Source organism: Cotesia typhae, unplaced genomic scaffold (genome assembly GCF_013202065.1).
Source record: "Cotesia typhae breed Kobodo isofemale line unplaced genomic scaffold, CoteBio_Ctyphae contig_36, whole genome shotgun sequence".
In the NCBI taxonomy this organism is placed as follows: domain Eukaryota; kingdom Metazoa; phylum Arthropoda; class Insecta; order Hymenoptera; family Braconidae; genus Cotesia; species Cotesia typhae.
Window position 1 is genome coordinate 689,698 of NW_027423744.1, and position 23,300 is coordinate 712,997.

The 23,300-nt window shown below is 33.2% G+C and overlaps 2 protein-coding genes across 5 annotated transcripts in view; one reads left to right on the forward strand and one right to left on the reverse strand.

Annotated features, from left to right (window-relative positions):
- Window positions 1–345: 345 nt before the first annotated feature.
- On the forward strand, window positions 346–3,994 carry Spds (Spermidine Synthase). 2 transcript variants are annotated; one of them, XM_074241780.1, is made up of 6 exons: window positions 348–662; window positions 756–936; window positions 2,270–2,390; window positions 2,469–2,715; window positions 3,382–3,611; window positions 3,685–3,994. In XM_074241780.1, exons 2-6 carry the CDS (start codon window positions 806–808, stop codon window positions 3,829–3,831), a joined length of 876 nt encoding a protein of 291 aa, XP_074097881.1. In that variant the 5' UTR covers window positions 348–662; window positions 756–805; the 3' UTR covers window positions 3,832–3,994. The 2 variants fall into 2 exon arrangements, with proteins under 2 accessions (XP_074097882.1, XP_074097881.1); XM_074241781.1 differs by having other exon boundaries at window positions 346–936.
- The window catches only part of Rhea (Talin_middle and talin-RS domain-containing protein rhea), a 44,042-nt gene continuing 24,553 nt past the window's right edge, over window positions 3,812–23,300 (reverse strand). For 2 of the 3 annotated variants that reach the window (XM_074241775.1, XM_074241776.1), the window contains exons 3-10: window positions 19,490–19,679; window positions 17,900–19,076; window positions 17,382–17,479; window positions 16,849–16,937; window positions 15,449–15,907; window positions 12,224–15,049; window positions 8,834–9,472; window positions 3,812–8,317 (exon numbers count right to left, since the gene is read on the reverse strand). In XM_074241775.1, coding sequence (XP_074097876.1) covers window positions 6,863–8,317; window positions 8,834–9,472; window positions 12,224–15,049; window positions 15,449–15,907; window positions 16,849–16,937; window positions 17,382–17,479; window positions 17,900–19,076; window positions 19,490–19,628 — 6,882 coding nt within the window. In that variant the 5' untranslated portion in view covers window positions 19,629–19,679 and the 3' untranslated portion in view covers window positions 3,812–6,862. Of the gene's footprint in view, window positions 8,318–8,833; window positions 9,473–9,791; window positions 10,611–12,223; window positions 15,050–15,448; window positions 15,908–16,848; window positions 16,938–17,381; window positions 17,480–17,899; window positions 19,077–19,489; window positions 19,680–23,300 lie in introns of those variants that run through there. The other variant, XM_074241777.1, reaches the window with a different exon arrangement.

Here is a 23,300-nt window from a genome sequence, read left to right on the forward strand (position 1 = left end):
TTACTCGGTAAAATTTTTTCCAATTTTTGACACAGGAAAAAAAATTTTCTATTTTTTTTACATTCTACAAAAATAAAATAATTAATTAAATTTGATACTAAAATTTACGTTAGTAAAATTAAAATTTTTTTTCATAATAAATTATAAAAAAATTTTACGTCAATGCGTTAAAAAATTTTTGTGTGTATATTTAACATTTATTGTGTTAAATTGATACAAAAAAAGTGTTAAATATTTAACAAAAAATTTTTTGACGCCATGACGCAAAATTTTTTGCTGTGTAAATTTAAATAAGCAATAAATGAAATTAAAAAAAAAAAAGAATTAAAGTAAAGAAATTTTTTAATAAAATATAAAATGATCGCAAGCAATGAACAATGATGTGTAAATTTAAACTAAAATCTTATCTAAAAATAATTTTAAAAACACAAGTTTAATATAAAACTCAGCGGTGAGCAATGTATAACAAACAAAGTAATTATCATTGAATTCATGTGTTCCGCATTTATTAAAATAAAACTTTAAATTTTACAGTGGGAAGGGGAGAAGAGAAAACAAGTCGTTAATAAAAACGCGGTGTTGATCGCGAGCCGGTTTTACTTGACTTTACTTATCAGTCAAGTTCATGTTCAGTCTGTCGCGTTAGTTAATAGTTGTTAGCAGTAAGTTATTAAATTGAGTTGTTGTCTATTCTGAATTGCGCATAATTTTATTTGAATTTTAATTGAAATAATTATTTTCTTCTCTATAAATAGTCTTGTACTGGTGGTTATTTTTGTACCGAGTTTGATAATAACCGTAAAGTATGGATGCCTTCAAGAAAGGATGGTTCAGTGAGTTCAACGATTTATGGCCTGGTATTAGTGTTTCTTTTGAAGTTACTAAAATTTTGCATCATGAAAAATCACAATTTCAAGATATTTTGCTAGTTGATACGTAAGTTTATTTTTTATATAAAATTCTAATGTTTTCTCTCATTTTTTTGTGATAATTATTAGAGCCGAGATTTTTTCCGAAAGTCAAAAAATTTTTATGTTAAATATTCCACACTTTTACGTGTAAATTTAACATTTATTGTGTTAAATTTACATATAAAAGTGTAAAACATTAAATTTTTAACACCAAATTTTTCAAAAAAAAAATTGTTCAAAATATAATTTTCTAAAAAAAATTGCAATATTTTCACCATAATTTAAATAAATAATAGTTTTAAAAAACTAAAAAACACGCTTTTTATAAAAAACCAAACAAAAAAATAGAAAATAAATTTAAATTAAGAATAATGTTAAAAATTTCAATAAATATAAATAAAAAATAGTGTGAATAAAAAAAAATGATTTCATTTTAAAAAAAGTGTGGGGTGCATGGTGTCAATAGTAATAAATATTTTATTGACAGATATGAGTAGAATGATTATCATTTTGATAATATCTTAAAAAGCACCCCACGCTTTTTTTAAAATGAAATAATTTTTTTTATTCACACTATTTTTAATTTAAATTTATTTTCTATTTTTTAGTTTGGTTTTTTATAAAAAGCGTGTTTTTTAATTTTTTAAAACTATTATTTATTTTTTACTTTATAGTTTGATTTATTTATAAAAGCGTGATTTTTTAGTCTTTTTAAACTATTATTTGTTTTGTTGAATTAAAAATTCTCTTTGGTGTTAGAAAATTTGTTAGCATTAGATAAATCAACTAAAAATAATGGTTGGAAATTAAAATTCTTGCTTTTCTTATAAAAAATTTATTAAAAATTTGAACGATTTATTTTAAATTGCAGCAAAAATTTTGGCTCTTTTCATTATATTTTAATTGTATTAACCGTGATATTGATTTTAAAAGTTGATAATGTCTATTTAAAACTACTTTGAGTTCTTCATAAAATTTTAAATTGTTAATTTGTTAAGATTTTACAAAACGTTAAATTGTAAAAATTATTTTTGTATTAAAATTCAAAATTCACAGTCAATATTATTAAATTTTTTCAGAATAATTTTTTTACTATTTAAAATAAATTTTGTAATTTTTATTAAGAAAATTTCTAACTAAAATAAATTCATTCTGCTTCAAAAAAATTTAAGCAAATTTTTTAGAAAAAATCTTAGAAATTTTCTAGAACTAAAACAAGTTTTATAAAATTAATATTTCTTCTTTAATAATTATTTAATTCCTGAAGAAAAAATGAATTTCTCTAAACCAAAAAAACGATTACAATTTAAAAAAAAATAAAAATAAAAAAATTAGCTACATGATTTTTTATTCCACAGAAAATCCCACGGAAGACTATTGGTTCTCGATGGAATAATCCAATGTTCCGAGAGCGATGAATTTTCATACCAAGAAATGATTTCTTTTTTACCACTTTGCACTCATCCAAATCCCAAAAATGTAAGCGATTATTTTTATATTATCAATAATGAATTAATGATTAAAGATTAAAATTAAAATTGATAAATTTCCTTACAGGTTCTGATAGTCGGTGGAGGTGACGGCGGAGTAGCCAGAGAAATAGTTAAGCACCCAGGAGTCGAGCATGTAACTCAGGTAGAAATTGACGGACGTGTTTTGGAATTATCACGTCAATACTTACCTTCATTGGCCTGTGGGTTGTCGCATCCCAAAGTAAATCTCTACGTTGGTGACGGGTTTGAATTTATGAAAAAACATTCTCAGCAATTCGATGTTATCATTACTGATAGCAGTGATCCTATTGGTAAGATTACTTCACATTTATTGATAAAGTAATAAAAAATACAAATTTTTTTATTAAACATTTTTCAAAAAAATTGTTTTTAAAAAATTGCATTTATTAAGATTTCTACTTGTCAATTTTTTTGTCATAATTTATCTGTTAAAAAATTCAAAAAATTATTAAATATCTGCTAAATTAATACTCATAAAAAAAAGTTCATTTGTAAAAATCTTGAAAAATTTGAAAATTATAAAGGAGGATCATTGAAGCACAATTTTTCCGACAATTTGGGGTTGAAAAATATTTGGTAAATATTTTCAAGTGGAGTCACTATTTTAATTAATAAATTTTCAAAAAAATTTATAAATTAAAAAAGAAAAAAGTTGAATATCACAATTTTTGAAAAAATGATATAATCCAAGATTATAATGAGTACAATCCAAGATTATAATGAGTATAATCCAAGATTATTATGAGTATAATCCAGATTATAATGAGTATAATCCAGATTACAATGAGCATAATCCAGATATCACTCAGTATAATCTGGATTATATTTGATATTATCTGAAATTTTTTTTACCACAGATTACACTGAGTATAATATGGGAGGATATGCAGTATAATTTTGTTCTTTCTGTGTACTTTCCCCACATGAGTAATAAAAAATAAATTTTTTAAATTCAGGACCAGCTGAGTGTTTATTCCAAGAGTCATATTTCGCGCTTATGAAGACAGCTTTGAAATCTGGAGGCCTTGTTTGCAGTCAAGCTGGAACAATTTGGTCCAACGACATGCAAGTTGAAAAAACATTGGGACACTGCAAATCAGTTTTTCCAGCCGCTTCTTATGCGTACACTTCAGTTCCGACTTATCCTACCGGACAGATTGGATTCGTGATGGGAAGTTTAGATCCTGTGAGTATTTTTTATTTTTTTATTTAAAATTTTACAAATTTTTTTTATTAATAATTCAAAATTTTTAATTTAGGACACAAAATTTGGAGAACCAGTTAAAGTATTTACAGAAAAAGAACTTGAAGAAATGAAACTTAAATATTACGATGACAAAATCCACAGATCAGCGTTTGTGCTTCCTAGATTCGCTGCCAAAGCAATTAAAAATTTGATTAAATAAATTAATTTAGAAATTAATTAAAAATTTATTAACTTTATTTCTTTTTATTGACAATTTTATAAGATATAATATAATATAATATAATATAATAATATATAATGATTAATGGTAAAATTTTTATAATAAAAATATATATAAGTAATAAAAAAATTAAAGTTAAATATTCCAGAAATAATTGTTTAATTATAAGACATCTGATAATTATTTCAATTAAATTATTAAAAAAAATTATTTTGTAAAAAATAAAAATAAAAAAAAAAGGATTTTATTTTATGAATTATTAATTTGTTTATTTTTAAAATTAAAAAATTACCGGATGTCTTTTAATTTTATCATGCTTAATTATTTTATATTTATAGGATTTAAGGCTTATTTGGCTGTTGTATTAAAAGTTATTAATAATTAATAATAAATGTGTTAAAAATATAATTGTGCTTGTAAATAAAATTTATTTGTTCATAATAGCTATATATTTAAATATTTTGACACAATGGCACTCTCAAATCTAAATTTTAAAGAAATAATTAGCTTAAAAAAATAATAAATTCAATTCCTGTGCATTTTATTTATAAAATAAAAATTTTCATTTTTTTTTTTGGCAGCTTTTTTAAGAAAGATATTATTTGGTGAATATTTTGATTACTTTTATAAATATATTAAAATTATTTATTTTTTTACGTTGTAAAAAAAATATTCAATTGCACATTTGTCATTTTTTTTGAGCTGGTGTTTTAAAAAATGCTTTTGTAGTTATTTCAGTCAAAAAAATTTTTTTTTCCAAATAATTTAATTATAAATAAATTCACCGGAAAAAAAATACTTGTTTTTGAAATAAAAATTTGAGATTCTGCGAGGAGCAACAATTACGAGGAAATTATTTAAAATTTTAAATATTCTTAATTTATTAATTAATTAAAAAGAAAAAAGGCAATTAGTAAAAGAAAAAATAGTTAATACAAGAGAAATAAGCAAATAAAAATAAAAATTAACCATGAAGCAATTAATCCTGCTGTTAATCATGGTTAGAAAATTAATATAAAATAAAATGATATGTTGCTTCTCTTGTTAATGTCTCGCGTTAACGAACTTAAAAATATAAATAAAAGAAATTAATTATAAGTTAATTGCTGATTCAAAAAATCAATTAATATAAATAAAAAAATAAAATGAAAATTAAGTTAGCCGACATTCAACAATTTTTGATTAATTAAAATTTGAAGTAAAATATATTTTTAAAAAATTGCACATATAATTTTTAAAATTTTCTACATGTGAAAATTTTTTAAAAATTATTTTTCAATAAAATAAAATATATAAATTTTTAAATGTCAGCTAATTTAATTATCATAAAATAAATGATTTTTATTTTTAAATTCAAATATTTTCCCGCCTTCATGCGCATGCGTTTGCGCAGATCTTAAAAGCTTTCTTTTGAGTTTTATTGTTATAATTATAACAATGGCGGCTCGGAATCTGTAACGGTCGGTCGGAAATTTGCGCGGTCAATTAATTAACTCATTAATTAATTAATCAACACCGCGATAAGTTCTGCGAATTTTTAATTGACTTTTCTGTAAATATTAATTTCTTCTTGATTATTTTAGTAGTTAAAATTTAGTTTTTATCTAAAAGTTTAATTGACATTTATTTATATTTAAATATATATATATTTATACTTTCATATATTCATTTAATAAAATATACAATTAAAAGGCAATTTGTTACTAAAGGCTAGTTCCGAAAGCACGGTTATTTTTCAGAATCTAAGGACACTTGAATATCTAGAACATCAAATGGTAAGTCTAAGGAAGTCCTCCAGGAGGTTCAATTGCTGTCTGGAAAATTACTTGCAATAAAAATGAAATTAATGATGGAATTTTTTTTTTTTTTTTTAATTAATTTCAATTGATTTAATTCTAGGTGGAAGTTCATCCGGTAACTCGTCGGAGTTTCATTGGTAATGTATAACCTTAAATATTTCTAAATTTTTTTGCGCAATAGGCGCCATTTTGTCAATAGACGCCATTTCATTGAAGTGAAAAAAATTTATCAGAGAGATTATTTTGAGAATTTTTAATATTTTTAATCAAATTAATTCTTGAGTCAAAAAATATTATTGAGTAAATTTTGGTTTGAAAATTTTTTTTTCATGGAATTTAATCAATAAATTGTTATAAAAAAAATTATTTTTTAATGACATTAAAGTTAGCAGTCACTTGACCCATTTTTAATTTTTTTTAACAAAAAAATTTGTTCCAAAAAATTATTTTAAAAAAGTAGGATTTTCAATTTTTCAAAATTATTTTTTGCCATAATTGATTTGTTAAAAAAATTTTTTTAAATTATAAAATCTCCGCTAAATTAATTTTCCTATTTTTTAAAATTTTTATCTGTAGAATTTTTTGGTTAAATTTTTTTCACAATAAATTAACCATTAAAAAAATCAAAAAAAAAAAAATTCGTATGTCTGGTAAATTCAGTATAATTTTTAAATCAAATTATTGAAATTATTTTGGTAATTATTTACAATTTTGGGCCATAACTAGGTGAAAAATTAACATTTAAAATTTTTTTTGATTCTGCTTGTTTTTACGACGCAGTTATGATAAAAAATGTCGTGGAAAAAAAATTGAAGACTTTGATAGCTTTTTTTGCCTTCAAAAGTTGAAAAAGATTTTGGCTCATGTTTTTGGATAAAATTTATATTTTATCTTTTTTTGATGTTTTTGATATATATATATATATATATATATATATCTTTGTGAAAAGTACATAACAAAACGAACAATTAAAAAAAAAAGTTGAATATCACAATTTTCTAAAAAATTTATAAATTTTTTTGAAAATTTGTTCAAATTGTTAAAATTGTGATAATCAACTTTTTTTTCTTTTAATTGTTTCCTTTTTCCGTATTTTTTTTTTTTTGACAAATTTTTTTGAAAAAAATCCAACCATCACTCAAAAAACTGCTCGAATTTTCCTAGACAACAGAACCTCCCAAAATTGTGCGTAAACTACCCTACCCTTAACCCTACTTATCATCAAACCTAAAAGACTTAGTACTAGACTCCTGATGCTTGGACATCTTCATCGTAACAGTTTTCTTCTCAATGATCTTCTGAGTCATGGAGTGCTTGGTACTCTTATGTTCAACACTGCCATTATCAAAGCCTCCTCTAAAACTGGTCAAATCACTGCCAGAATTAAACTCTCTCTGCTCAACAGTTTCATAATTCTCATAATTCTCATAATTAGTCTTAGGACTGAACACCTTGGTAGTAGTAGTGTTTTCAATCTTACCCCCAGGAAGTACTTTACTCTCAATATTCTTAAAAGTTTGACTCTGAGCAATCGGCTGCTGGAATCTCATTCCGTCAGACTTGAAGGTGCTCATGTGTCCGGAGTACCTTTCCGAATTGGGCTCATAGTACTCGGGAGACTTGCTGTAAAGCGGCTGCGGGGAAGTGTCAATGAACTTCCTGGACAACATGGGAGACTTGGCCGTGGCAATTTGAGAGGTAGCGGGGGGAAACGGGCCCTCTAGTGGCAAAGATTCGTAGCTAAGAACATCGCGTTCCTGGTTGATCTTCCGCTCGATGGAGCTGTACTGAGCTGGTGAGTCCGCGGAGGAGTTAATCGTCGAGTAGTCACTGTACTTCCCCCTGGAGTCCAAAGAGCCGTAGTGACTCTCCGGCAAGGACTTGTACGAGTCCTTCATCTTCCTTTCTAACGTCGACTGGGTGGAGTTTACCTTCTCAGGACTCACCAGGTTCTGCCGGTCGTTGATGATCTGGGCGATCTGGTTCCCTCTAGAAGAGTCTCTTTCGTACCTCGAGGAGTAGCTCTCATAGCCGCTTTGGTCCGCGTCGTTTTCAGTGTCAGAAAAGTCAGGTTTGTTTTTGTACTTCGCTTGACGAATCGCAGTGAGTCGACCACGAGCTTCCTCGAGCTCCTTTTCAATTCTCAGGACCTCAGACCGGGCGTTTATCTCCTGAGCGATTCCTCCAACCATTCTTTTGTTCAAAACAAGGGACCTTTCTTCTTCTTGCTGGATCGCTTGTTGCGCAGCTCTCACCAGATTGTCGGTAGCGCGCTTCACTGCATTGCCCGCCGCTTGGAGGCGCTTGGTGCTTTCGCTGTCAGGGTCTGCTTTTACTTTGCAGGCCACTAGCAATTGCGCTGTGCTACTGGCGACTTGTTTTGCACTGGAGATCAACTTTTCTTCGCTGCTCACTCCCTGGACTAGCGCGTTTGCGGATTCTACCAGACTGTGGGTTGCAGCTGCTACTAAACGAGCCGCGGATATTAATCCTTCAGACCATTGGCCGTCGTCCGAAGATGTCAGTGGAGTTCGGGATACTTTTCCTGTTGTTATTAACTCTCGCTGGGCGGCGCTAGCGGCTTTTATTAACGCTGATGTTGCAGCGGCAATTGATTTTGCGGCTTCCAGGATCATTTCGTCAAAGTTCATGTCCTCGCTGGTTTCCTGAAATTTTTTAAAACAATTTTGGTAAAAGTTTATAACTGTCTACAACAGAACCCCGTTTATGAACTGAAAAAAAAAAATTTTTTTTCCACCCAGAATACAAAAAATTTTTATTCAAGTTTTTTTATATCCAATATATGTTTTTTAATATAAAAAAAACTGGATTTTTCGTTTGTTTTTTGAAAACCGAGTTTTTTAAAAACAACTATACTTTTTAGTAGAAGAAAAAACTTTGGAATTCCCCACATAGGAATACCATTTTCATTACTGAAGGGAAAAATTTCCTAGGTAGAAAAAAACTTTTTTTTCAGTGATCAGATTTTAAAAATTTTTTTCGAGGTTCTACTGTAATTATAATCTTACTTGTTGATGATGAAAATTCTGATCACCTTATTAATATGTTTGATTCCTGGTCGATTTTTAATTAACAACCAAGAATATCAAACATATCTTAAGGTAATTCAGCCTCCAATTTAATTGTTTACATAAATAAATAAAAAATGAATATCAAATTACCTGAATACTTCTTCTAGGCCGTAGACTGGCCAATTTTTTAGCAGCAGCATCAATACTGGCTGCAGCTCCTAGAAGTTCATTTTCAGCAATGACGGTTGGATCATCAGGATCAACCCAATCAGCTCCTTTGAGGAGTTCCGCGACAGCCACTAACTCAGTGACACTCTGAGCAATTTTTCTTGAAATAATCGGGAGCGCATGCTTAGCGTCGCCAGTTCTTGAAGCAATCTGTAAAATCGCTTGCAATAATTCGCGGTAATTCATGGCTACATCATGACCTGCTTGGAGAGTTCGATCTCTAAGATCCGGAGTTTCGGCACACTGATAAGCGGCTGACTTGCAAATCACCAACATGTCGCTGATAGATTTACGGCCCATGTTTGCAGCAGCTATTATATCATCTTGTTTGCAGCTGTTGCCTGCAGCGACTGCTTTTGCGGTTGAAATTGTGATGCTTTTGGTGCATCGTACCAAATCTTCTGGCGTAACATTCGGTCGTTGGAAGTCTGGGGTGTTAAGAGCCCGAATTTCTTGACCAATTGCTTCAATAGTCGACTCCAGGGCTCGGGTTCCTCTGGTGTGTTCGTCTTCGACCGCCTTTACTGTCTTCAGCAATGACGTCACATTGGTCACCATCACCTGTTGATAAAACGGATGTTAGTTGGCGTTTTTGATACTACTTTACCGACATTTAATAGCGTTGTGGTTAATTGGTACTCAAGCCCTGAAAGAAGCGTTAATTTAAATGGTTAATCAATTATTTGTGGACAATTAGTGACGTCTAGGGTAATTTTATTACTGTAATTGTTGTAATTCATTGTGAAAGGATCAATTGGGTCTGTTAGTCACGATCCTGAGCCAATACTTCAGGTTAGGAACACAACAATCTAGAAATTGTATCTAGTACATACCTAACCACTTCCGTACAAAGGTTCTAATTCTAGAGGGATTATAGAGCTTTTTTAGTTTTCGATGGTTTTATTTATGCAAATGACGTACAAATGTTTGATATGTATGGCTTGTAGAAAAGATTCATTTATCGCAAGGATTTTTTAATATAAATTGGCGTATTTTGGTCGAAAAAATCGTTTTTTAGGGTTGTTGAAAGAATTTAGAAACACGATATCTCTAGAACAAATCAACCGATTCGAAAGTTTGCTACGGAAATCGAAAAAGCTTATCAAGTCACAATTTTTACTATCGACGATTTAATTAATCAATATTTATACAAATTTTATTCATTAATATTTAACTGTTGCCATGTTAACCGTTGCTAAAATGGTTACCATAGCAACGAAAAGCGGCAACAATGAAAATGTCACATCAACTTTTTAATAGAGAATTTTGAACCGCAATACATAATTATCTTAATTATTTTTAGATTAACTTTAATTAAAAAAAATAGAAAAAATAATTTGAACAGTCTAAACCGGGAATCGAACCCGGATAATTTAGTTCCACATTAAAAACTCTTTATCGGTTGATTGGTTAAAGTGTTATCGTGTATCAAAATACTCTCTTGGGGATGAAAAGAGCTCTAAAATATTTAACTGGGATAAGACTAAAAAATTTGGAAACACCGGATAGTAATTAAAAGGCCAAAATTCTACATGAGCAGCAGAAGATCGGACGTGCGTTGCTTAGGCTGATTGGTCTCTGATGAAGATCGGAGGCGCATGAGTTCCTCTTCTTGATCGGAGACAATCCACTCAGACTCAGAGCCAGCAGTGTCGCTCGCCAATGGGAAAATCTGTTGGTGCAGCTGCCGCTCAACTACCTGATAGCAGCCAATTGGCCAAAAATCCGTCGTTTCAAAATCAAAGTCCACCGTTACTTACTTTTTAAACATTAATTATACATCTTTTATTACTTAAAATAAGCAATCACGCTTATACGAATTTAATCTACGCATTCCGTAACAAAATAATTATAATTATCTACCAATTTTCGGCATCACACAACAGAAAACCAAAATTTACCTCGGTGGACTTTAATATCGACGAATTTTTGTATCGATTTTCGTCTCTGACCGATTTTTATCTCTATTCAGGAAATTTCGATAACTTTTTACTGTAAAGGCCATCAAAGTCTAGTGTAAAATCTCATCTAGTCAATTAAAGTCCACCCACAAAATTAATCAAGCATGTTACGGATTAATTTTTGTTAATTAGAAGCTATTGAATGAATTTACGCAGAAACAGTAATCATTGCTGAAAGCAGTCATTCAGTCAAAATTCTACTATGCGCGATCAAAAGTAATGTAGGTATTACTTTGCTGTATGGTACTGAGTTCATGAATATAAAAATAATGTAAATAATGATATGTCATGATGTAAATTTTACTATATTTATAGTACTGAGTCCTGTGCTGTCCAGTACTCAATTGCAAGTAATTTCTACTTTTATTTAGTAAGTTAGCTAGCGTTGGATTCGAGTTTGCCCCCCATGCAGCACAGTAATAGTTACTTATATTACAGTATAGTTCGCGTTACCTTTCTCTAATGTAAGTGCTACTAGACTATGACGTCTTATGGTCATAAGACGGCTAATATATTGAACGATTATCGATTCTTATTAACTTTTATAGTAAAAATAAAAAAATTATAAAACATTAATTACTTATATTGCCGTCAATAGTTAAAACTGTAACTTAATAAAACTGATTTTACATCAACTAATTTTTTTTAACTATTAGAAAATTATTTGATTTTATTTCTGTTAAAAATTATTTGTTTTTATTTAAAAATTTTAATTGTAATTTTTTAATTTATTCAATTCATTATCCAAATTTAATTTAACGTGTCCATTATCTGAAAGCAGGCCTTTAAACTAAGCTCAGTAGGACTGACTAATTTTTTAAATGCCATACATTTTATTCAGTATAGTAATGGTTACATTGCTGGCCTGACTATATTTACTTTTTGATAAAGTATCAGTTACTTTATTTTTTAAAGTGATACCAAACAAAAATTAACGTCACTACTGCAAAGTAATCAGTTGTCGGCTTGTGTAGTAGTAACAACCATACTTTTCAGATCGTGTGTAAGATTATTTAATTGAAATTTTTCTTAACAATTCTAGCAAAACTAAAATATTAAAAAAAATTTTTTTTACTCTTACATGTAGCCTAATAAAGCCGCATATAACCATAGAAAATTTTCGACAGGGATACAGAAAATATTGATCAGAAAATTTTGTAGTTATCAAGATCGTCAAGATAGTAAAGCTCTATGAGCCTAAAACTCTGACTGAATGACTGTCTATGCGCTAATAATTACTGTAAATTGTGTAAAATAAGAAATTAATGACCCTGCAATCACTGTTATAAAAAACTAGATTAGGTTAGGTTAAGGTTACAACAAACTAAAGAAAAAGAAAGGTTAAACTAACCTTAGCAGAGTCTTTAAGATGCGCCATACTGGGATCATTGATAGGTTTACCGCTAGCAGCCTTAGTAGCGTGAATAAGGTCCCCCAATGCGGAAGCAACATCGCGAACTGCATTGATAAGCATCACCTGAGCTTCGGCATTCTGACTGCCAAGACTAGCAGCTCCATACTTAACAACTTCCGCGAGCTGGACAATGGTAGAAACGGCGTTCTGAGCCGCTACCGCAAGTTGCTCTTGAGAAGAAGCAGCTCCAGCCACCAGAGTCTTGGTGTCCTCCACCAAAGCCTTGGCTGTCTTCAAAATATTTTCCCGATGGTCTGCAAAGGTGTCTCCTTCGTTCTCCGCGTGCAAAGTTCCAGCAGTTGCGAACATGATAGTAGTGTCCAGATCACCAATTATGCCAGACACAGTGCTAGCAGCATTGATGCAAGCTTGAGTGCCTCTGGAGCCAGCTTGCAAAGCAGCCAGCACCTGGGACACCCGTTCAGTTACGATCTTCCCGTAGCTCGAAACTTCTAACTGCGCTAAGGAGTCTCCAGGCGAAAGTTGACAGACTCCGGCTGCACGGACAATGTCAACGCAAGCTCGTCCTAAATCCTGGACTCCGTTTCTCAAACGCGCGGAAACATCAGCGTTAGCAGCAGCTGCTGAAGCTCCAGCAGTGTCTCGCGCCAGTTGGGTGTATTTGTGCGAAATGTCAACAGCCAGCGGGCCAAGACGAGCTGCATCAGTGCTGGATTTTGTGCACATCTCTTGTGCCAGTCTTGCAATTTCTTTTGCAGCTTCTACCATGCGTGTCTGATAGTCTACGTAAGAGTCCACGCTGTCAGTAGAGATCCTGGTCTCATCCAATCTCACCATTGCGCGTGAAATCGTCTCAATCAGTCCAGTAACTATACCATGAGACGTCGAGATAGTTTCCAAAGTGCATTGCAGCTCCCTAATTGCGTCTTTGGTGGATTCGATGCTATCATCCACTTCAGCATGCAAAGCAGCAGACTCGGAATTCCCACCAGTTTCCTTCGCCACACAAACTAGCTGCAGCGCAGTTTCCGTTACCGTTTTAGTCTGATCCAACAAAACAGTCTGTTGCTTGGAGTTTACCATATTCGAAGCAGCGCCAATAGCCCCAGCGACCAAGCGCTCGCAGGAATTAGCTATCTGCTGCGCAGAGTATCCAATATTCTCAGCTTCATACTTAGCAGCAACTCGAAGAGGTTCCAATTTATCTTTAAGATCATCAGCACACCTCTCCATCAAATCAATGAATCCTTCCTGCGAATTTTCTTTTCTCGGGACTAAATTCTGGGAAACCGCACTTAGAGTCGCATCATCCAGTTCCTTTATCCTCGCCACCAATTTTTCAATCGCTAAATCGCAGTCCTCGTGTCCCGGGCTCTTCTCTCGAATCGAAGCAACCAGAGTCTTGATCGACTCGCTGACATTCTTGCTATGATGAGCTAGAAGCTGCCAAGTCGGCTCATCTTTTGGACTAGCTTGCAAGCTTTTGGCGGCTTGGACCATCGCACAAGCTCCATCTATGATCGCTTTCTCAGGCCCGGTTATAGTTTCCTGCACCTGCGTGGTTCTTATGTACTCGCTGCAGCCCGCAAAGGCACAAAGATTATCAACCGCGTCCAACAAAGGTCTGGTAGCTTCTGCACATTTTTCGCGATTAGTTTCGCAATACTCGCGGTCCAGGGTCTTGATTTCCTTTACCAAATTGGCAGTAGAGTTAGCTACGTCTTTCGCTGACTTAACGTAGTGTCTTTTCGCTACTGGATCATTAGTCCTACTGGAAGCGTGTCTACAAGCGTTGCAAAGTGCGCTGGTATGCTTCGCAATCATTGTCGCAGCTTCTAGGATCTGTTGCTTGGAACTGGCTGGACTGATCAAGCTTTCGCAGCCCATGTGAATAGCTTGAGCCGCTCTAGCGAACAAAGTTTTGTCGACAACAACTTCCTCTACTTTAACAATCTTCCTTCTAAGCGTCGGCGTGGTAGCAGCTGTTGTAGCGATTCTCAATTCCTCTGCAGCGCTCTTCAACTGGTCCTGAATCCTTGAATCGTGAGGACTACTCGCGCATTGACGAGCCGCTTCGACCATCTTAGCGGTAGCATCTGCCAGAGTTTTAGCAGCAGCCAACAGACGGCGTTGCTGTTCCGTGTCGGTTTGACGCTCGGCTTCACCTTTGATGCTTTGGATCAACTGGGCCGTAGCTTGGCCTACGATTCGCGCTTGTCGGACCATTTCTCCAGCGTCTCCGCTGGAAGAAAACAGTTTTTCAGTAGCGATGATGATAGTTTCGACGGCTCCATCGTGGATTGTTTCTTTAGCACGCTCCGCGGTTTTCGTCGCGGTGTGAATGTGATTCAGGAGGTCGTTCAAAGTGCGGCTCACTTCAGTAGCTGCTGCGCGGAGCTCCTTCAGCAGGTTTTCGTCGTTGCAGGTTTCGTTGCAGACACCAACCAAGTTTTCTACCGCTCTTGTAACTTCACGAACTGCGTTCATCAGTTGGGCTTGACACGCTGGAGATTGCAAAGTTGGAGCTACTACTTTTGCGCAAGCTACCAATTGGGAAGTCGCCAGAGCACATTGAGTAGCTGCTGAGATAACTCTGTTCTGGGTTTCGGAGTCTTCGCAAGTAGCAGCGATGTTACGGGCTTTTAAGACTAAAGCAGCTGTGGTGTTAGCGACGGCTTTAGCTAAGGCTAGCAGGGTGTCTTGCAGTTCTCGGTTTGAGTCGTTTTCTTCGCCGATAGTGGTCAGCACTTGGTGAGACGCTTCACCTACTCGTGAGGCTGCGTTAAGGAGGTTCTGTCGTGGCTGGAACATGAAAAGTGTTAGATTTAATAACTTTAATTTAATTTAAAAATTCTTTTCTTGAATCAAGTTAAATTTTTTAATAATTATTCACGAATATAATGAAAGAAATATAATCCAGATTATAATGAGTATAATCCAGACATCACTCAGTATAATCTGAATTATACTAGTTACTATCTAAAAAAAAAAAATTCGCCACAGATATCACTGAGTATAATCTGGGATGATATTCAGTGTAATCTTGTTTTTTCCGTGTAGGGCGGAAAATTTAAGTTTTGAACAAAATACTGGGATGTTTTTCGACTTCGTAAATTGATTCTTTTATTTTTGAATTTAATAATCGAAAAAAAATAAAAGAATTAAAAGATCGAAAGTTAGAACTTTGAGATAAACACTTACCTCTTTAGTCTCAGGTTCCGTAGCCTTTAGTAAATCGGAGAAGGCAGTACAAAGTTTCCTCGCAGCGTCTAGCAACCTGTCTCCTGAAGTATCGTCTTCCATTAGAGCAGCAATCATCCTGACCCCTTTAGTCATTTCAGGAAGATTGGTAGCGATTGTAGAAATTGCCTCCCCGACTGCGGTGTGATCAACCTCTTCTGCTGACCCGGATGTTAAAGTTACCACCTGGGCAGTCGCGGCGTTCATTTCTGCGATCTGGGTGCCCACATTCTGCTTGTGAGTGACCATCGTTTGGGCGATCCACTTCAAAGAAGCAGGGTCATTCCCTAATTCTGGAAGCTGGGCTTTGCTTGTTAATTCGCTTTCCGCTATGTGGATTATCTCGTGTCCGGCAGAGATTGTCGATATCAGTGCGCGCTGAGGCTCCGACAACACTGAAGTTACTTTCGTTTTTTGTACCTATGACAAACTTATCATTAATTCTCTGGTTCTTTCTTATTTGTTATTTTAATTAATTTGTTTTTTAGTAAACACGTTTTTATTGACAGCGTTTTCCAAATTTTAATTAATTTTTTACGAGATAAATTTTTTTAGTCAATGTGAACAAAATTTAGTAATTTGAATTTTTAATGCCATGTTACCTACTTTTTGTCCGCAATAGAAGTCGCCTAGCATGAAAAAAATCGAATTGAATAATTTATTAAAAACCCGTGATTTTTATTATAATTTTAATTATGATCAAGAATATTTTAAGGCTGCCAACAATTAATTAAAGCTAAGAAACCTTGTATAGTTATTTTTTAATAAATAGAAGGTTTCTTTCGAAATCATGCATAGAAATAGTCGTTAAAAATCTTGCGACACCTTTTTTTGTTGAAATTTAGGCACCCAAGATTTTTAAATTAATTAGGGTTGCAAATTTTGTGAATTTTTACAATTTGACTCAGGAAAAAAAATCTTTAATCAAGAAAAATATTAAAAAATGGGGTCAACGATTTTAATTTTCATTTTTTTGAACCAAATTTTTATTTGACTTTAGTGATATTTTTTTTTGAAAAATATATACAAAAATGAACAATTTAAAAAAAAAAGTTGAGTATCACAATTTTAACAAATTTATAAATTTTTTAAAAAATTGTGATATTTAATTTTTTTTTTAATTGTACAAAAAAATTTTTCAGCTAAGTAATTTCTTCCAAATTATTTTCTTGATTTAAGATTTTTTTCTTAACTTAAATTAATTCTTTTATCAATGTAGTGATAAATGTAGGTATCCAACATAATTTAATTATAAAATTTTTTTTATAAAATCAACAAAAAAAATGATGAAAAATTTAAATTTACGACCAAAAACTGCTAATTTTGCAACTCTGAATTTTTTTCCAATAAAAATTCCTTACCATAGGTGGCGCATGTGCAATATTGACTTGTCCGCTGATGGTTGTGTACTGAGCACTTCCCATATGTCCTGTTCCATAGGGTCTTGCTCCTGTAAGATTTTACCATGCAAAAGCTCAAATTATAACATCATAAGAATAAGGATGCTCTTACGCAAAATTAAGTACCAAATTTAAATATTAAAATTGATGTTTTTAAAAGTTCATAAAATTATTACAAATATCTAGATAATAGCGCAAGAAGATCCTTAATCAAAATAAAAATAAATCCGCCTTTGTCTGTCCTGTAAAAATACTCAACTACGGAACACACAAAGCTCAACTTTTTGAATTTACAGCGAAAATTGCAAGTGCTGTACAAGTTAAACAGTTGTATCAAGCATAAGTTTCCAATTGCTCGTTAAATTGTGGTTTGAGGTTGTAATTAATGGTCATAATTTTTATGATAATGAGTTAATAGGAAACTCGAGCTTGATATATGCTCTAAACAGTGGATACTTCAATAAATACGTGATAAATCGATGATTTTTGCTTACCGTCACCGCCAGCTCTCATAACTGCTGGTATCGCTACTGAAACAGCTTCAACGCTTCCTTTTCCCACATTGTTAGTCTCATGTTGCATTATCGTCGCTCTGAAAATAATGAAATTGAAATCTCTTATCAAACATACTTCACTTTTGTTAAATTTAGGAATTATAACTAAAACTGATTCTAAATAACTGATCAATTGCTAACAATTCAGCTATGTATTTTTCTCGGTGTATACGTAGGAATTCTTCCATTTTGCTGACCTTGCGCAATTGATATTGTTAATTGATAGTTAATTATCGAGCTAAAGTGATTTGAAGAACTAATCGAACCAATAAATAGTGTCTTGATAACTTTTATTAAAATAAAATATAATTTCTATTTTTTAAAACTATTTTTGAAGGTTAAAATTTGTTTTTACTAAAAATCCGTCACTGATTAGAATAGTTTTTAAATTTTGATTTTTTTTTTTCAATGTAGTTTTTCAAGCAATTTATAGAGCTAAAAATTTCCTAAAAACTTACTTGAGCGGAGAAACACTATCTTCAACCATAGTAGACCCTTCATCTCCTTCAATACCAAAATGATCCTTAGCCTTCTGCTTCTTGAGGATGATATCAATATACCCAGCAATAAGCTGGAGAATTTGCTCAGCTTCGGTGGTCTGGACACTGTAGTATTGGTCAGAATAGTCTCCAAAGTCGAGAGTGAAGGTGTTAGGTGAAGCTCCCCATCTCCTGACAGTGGTCAGCGGCCATGTTTTGAGGATCTCCTTGGTCCTCTCATCGAGCCTGAGGACCGAGTCTTTAGTGACACCCAGCAAACGCGGGACTAGTTTGTTTTTTCCCACCATCTTCTCCTTGACCAAGAAAAAGGTGACCCCGTAAGTGCTGAGCGATCTTGCAGTTTTAGTGTAGAGGACCTTGGCATCCAATTCTGACAATCCGATGTGTTTTTTGTGCTCAGCGAAGACCTTCTTTTCAATTCCTTTAACTTTGGCGTAGGATTGCGGAAGAAATTCCTTCAAATCGAGGAATCCGGGCTTGTGCTTGTCCTCTTTGTGGTCACCGAACTGGATTTGGCACTGGATCCCTGCAAAAGTGCAGGCTTTTTCTTGCGTCACTGGATGAGTACCATCCAAAATGGCGTCTCGTGCTTGAACATAGAGTAGGGATAACTGAACGGGATCGCGGCTGTCGATGTTCTGATCCGAGAAAAAGTATTTCCGTCTCAGTAAAACGGTTTCCGCTTCATCAATTCCTTGTTCTCTGAGCGTCTTGCTGGGGTCGACCCAGTTCATCTCATCGTCTGTCTTGAGCTTCTTCCGTAGTTGGTCCATCTTCGCATCCCGCTCACCCTTGTCTTCCTTGCGTCTTTTGAGTGTCAGGGTCCCAAAGTTCCCAGGTTTTTGGTTCTCAGAGTCGTCGTCCACGAATTCGCGAACCAAAGAGTACTCGTCGTGGTTAGTGATCCCGATTTTTGTACAAATCACCACCATAAGGTTCGCCACTGGCTGACTGTCGTCCACCAACAGGGTTTTGAGAGTTCCGTCCAACATGCGGACTCTTAATGTCCGCAGCTTTCGACGGTACTCCAGTAAGTCGCCGTTTCGCAGGATATAGTAGTCTAGGTTCCTACCGGGCTCCAACCAGACTCCTTTTTTGGCGTCTTCGTCTGCCAGGAAAAGCCCATAATCTTTGGCTGAAAAAAAAAATCTGTTATTAATCTTCTAAACTACTAGAATTCGGTATTTCTTCCCAAAGCTTGATCAGAATTTTGATTTTAAATAAAAAAAAAATTTTTTTTTTCTGATAAGTTAATTACATTTCTCTTCTATTATTCTAAAAATGGAAATTGCCGCCAATATATAAAATATATGACAAAATTAATAAGAGTCATTTTACTTAAGCAGTTAATTTTCCACATCAAAGGTTTCTCATAATTTTTTTATACCTTCAATACCTCCAATATTTTGCTCAAAATTTAAATTTCAAATTTTCCTCCTTGAAACTAAATTCGTCAAAATCAAAACGCATTTCTCCTTCTCCTTATTTGATAATATTCTCGGTAACTCGATTAATTAACAGTCTAATTATTGGAAGTAATCTACTTACGTTGTCCCATGTTGCTCGCTTCAGCCAATTTCTCTCTTATAATACGGCACGCATCAAACACCGACGTGCTAGGGTCGAATTGCATCATCTTGGTGGCATTCTTTTCCGGAATCGAAATTCGCAGCGATAAAGTCGACATCGTGGCTGGTAATGGTGCTTTTTGTTTGCTAAAACCTCCAGAGTCAGTTGACTGCAACAGAAAAATTAAAGTTTTATTATTTCTATAAAAATCAAGTCAAATTTTTTTTTCTTATCAGTAATAAGATCGAAAGATTCGAGAAGGTTATAAAAACCAAAGCAACAAGTAAGTTAAAGTCGAATAGTATTTAATTATCCAATTAAAAGGATCGTTTGCAACAATTAATTTTATTTCGGTTGATGGCGTCGGCGTAGGAAATCGATGCCAATTTATTTTTAACGAGTTTCTGTGCTGAAGAGGAAAGTTTTCCGTCCTAGAAAATCTTCGGGGATCTTCAGAGTGCATGTATGTATGCATAGAATTCATAACATGTTCCATGTTATACGCTGCATGGCGTAATAGACGAGACAATTAAGAGGAACTGCAATAGTAACGATGATGAAGCCCCTGAGTTAAAACTTGTGAATCTATATATCGATCTAGTCGGCATCCAGTGGCTTTGGGTTGCATTTAGTTCCGTTGAATTAACCCAACGGTCTGAGAGCATACACAGCTGCATGTCTGACGTCTGTGTTAACATTAGTGTATGCAGACATTAGACAAGGGTAATAAGAATAATACACAACAAGAAGGCTTCATATTTACATCTTTTTATTCTGGCATTGTGCGCCTTTTCCTGTTTCTTTCTTGGTGTGTGCATCTTGCATGGCCACGAGGGGAATTTCGGGTACCGGGCGAAGGATTATGGTCTGTAGGGCCAACGCAAGCTGGATTTATTAGTTTTCACCCTCAGGTATGCTAGGCTGAGAAAAGAAAAAGGAATGTATTTTGAATTATACCGATATGATGCAATACTTTGAAAATTAAGTTCTTTTATAGAAAACTTTGATCGAATATTTAATATATTTATGATTGTTTAAACATCCTCATTGAGGGGCTTAGAGTTTCATTTTTGCTTCAAAATTACAGAGTTTGTTCGAAGTTCGGGTAAACAAACGATTATTCTTCACACATCAGCAGAATTTCAATTCGAAAGACATTGCATACTCTCAAAAGCTTTCAAATCAGCAGATCTAGTGATAAAAATATTCTTCATGGCTCTCACTTCTAAGGACCAATTCCGCAGAGCCAATTGGCGCCCAACCGTTTAGTCAATTCTGATTGACAGATCTAGATTCTATTTTCCTTATTAAAATCTCACTTCTCTTTTCCTTTCGAAAAATTTAAACTTGAATTTGAATGAACTGAACTTGAAAGTTTTGATCTTTAGTCAAGCTTAAAAAAAATTTTACTGTTTTCGATCTACTGCTATCTAAAGAGTTTTTGATTTGTTTTCTGTTTAAATAATCTGGGCGTTGAAATAGTTGAACGACTATCTTGTTTAGAGTGCTTTTAATAAAACTGGGCCAAAAAAATTGATTTGTTTTTAATCTGATTAATCTGTAATTGAACTTTCTGTTTTGTTTTTAAACTTCAATCAAAATTTTATGCTATTTTTGATCGAAAATTCGTTAATATAGTATTTTTACGGAGAGAGAAAGTAAGATTTATTCTGGCGCTTCAAAAGATTTTGACTCTAAATGTCTGAATGATAAAAGTAGACTAAAGTTGGCCCGGATGCAATCAAAAACAGCCTGACAATCTGACTAAATAATTCGATTTTAATCTGGAGACTATCGATAACAGATTAAATAAAATACTGAAGATAGTCTTGAGATAGTATGACGGTAATAGCACGCAAAAACAGACTAAATTTATCTGTAAGATAGATACACAAAAATTGAATCAAATCAATCATCAAAAATTGTCATTTGTTCCAAAACTGTTGAGATTTTTTTAACCAGGATGATAATCTTTTTTAACTAACTATAATTACACACAATAACTATTAATTATCTTAAAATTTAGTTTCAATTCTAGCTTTTTTAAGCATAGAAGTCAAGAGCTTGATTTAAATTTAAAGGATAATATACTGTTGAAAGCAGCATAATTTCCAGCAAGTATTCAATAATTCACAACATGGATTCCGAAAAATATCACTATAAAATATTGACGATTAGAACAACTGCATTGAGTAACATTAATGTATTCAATTTGAAATTAAGTTACTTTCAGTAACCGTAATAAAATTTCCAATTTTTATTTTTTTAATAAAATTCGAAACAAATTCTATAAATAGTCTATTTAATTAGTAAAATCCGGACTAATAAAAATAAATCGCTCCAGTCTCCAATTAAGCAGTTTAGTCCCTTCTATCCCTGGTGTCCCCAGTCTCCAAAGTGTCCCAAGATCCAGCACAACAATTTAAATTCGTATGCTTAGACACGTGCCACCGTATCTTACTCACAGAGCAAATGACTTTACCATACCGGGTGGCTTGACACTACACAGAATGAAGACACTTTCATTACTCCTCCGATTTGCATAACTATTCGCCGAAGAAAATGAATAAAGTGACCATACTTTTACTCAAATTAAAACCCCTTATGCTTTTCCATCTCTAAATTCCTTCACCATCATTCCTTACGAGATATAGTATAGGTAGAGGGTCAACCTGGTACACAACATAAAAGCCTCTAGATAATTGCGCAGTTATGTCGGGCTCAAGTTGAGGGTTGGAGTTTTGGGTGTCAGAAATACGTCAATTATCTGAATTTTTTCCGTCGTCGCCCGCTGCTTTGTGGGTTGCATTATTAGCGATCGTAGATACCTCTATAGTGTAGTTCAATATAGCATACTAAGAGGATTCAGCTTCAGTGCAGTAAACTTGAGTTGAGTATCGCAAAGTTGGCACGGTGACACAGACTACAGGCTATCGGAGGCATAAATTTCGCGCAAGTATCCACGCCAATGGAGAAATACTTTGTATGTCTGTATCCTCCATCCAGATACTGTATTGTAGACTGTACATTGTACTAGTCGTATAGCAATACACCCTTATATTAGAAGTGAGGTTGCCAGGCAACGCCGGCTCTCACTGTGTCAAACTCAAGCACAACCGATCCCCATTTTCTATCCCCTTCAACGAATTTACCTTCATCCACTTTCTCTGCCTCTCACGTTTTATATTATCTGTACTTTTATATCATCTGTGTGTGTGTCGAAGTCTACCTCACTCGATTTTCACGCAATTCAATCCTACTATCGCCTTTGCAATCGATTTCTCTTTTTTCTTTCAGTTAAATCACCATTTTTCGCTCCAAAAAATACGGGTGAAATTTTTGCATAAATAAAAGCTACTGAACTGAAAATTTCGAGCATTTATATAAATTTTACAGTTTTTTTTGTTTATTGAAGTCGCTTTTATGTAAAGAATAGAAAAAAAGCATAAGAAACAACAATTTTGTGACTTAGAACAAGAGCGGCCATTACGCGTCACTTTTCGGATGTCGGTAAGGTAGAAATGAAGTATCGGTCATCGGTAATTGATGTTAATCGTGAAGCGTTGTAAATTTTTGATCAAATTGCTTATTTTTTATCATTTATTGCGATTAAATTCAATTTTTTACTCACAAATAGCTGCGTTAAAAATTTTTTACGGTTTTAAAAAAAATTACGGTGAATTCTAGTTGCAAAAATCTTTAAACATCAACAGACGGTAGAGTTACGTAAATAGTACTGTATTTATCTGATAAATTAAAAAAAAAAGAATTTTTTTTTTTTGGAAAAATA

Excerpts from the sequence above, each read along its gene's own strand:
- Spds (XM_074241781.1), top strand. The coding sequence starts at position 806 with ATGGATGCCTTCAAGAAAGGATGGTTCAGTGAGTTCAACGATTTATGG. Across the intron at positions 937-2,269 it reads GATATTTTGCTAGTTGATAC|AAAATCCCACGGAAGACTAT; the intron begins GTAAGTTTATTT and ends TTTATTCCACAG. Across the intron at positions 3,612-3,684 it reads TGATGGGAAGTTTAGATCCT|GACACAAAATTTGGAGAACC; the intron begins GTGAGTATTTTT and ends TTTTTAATTTAG.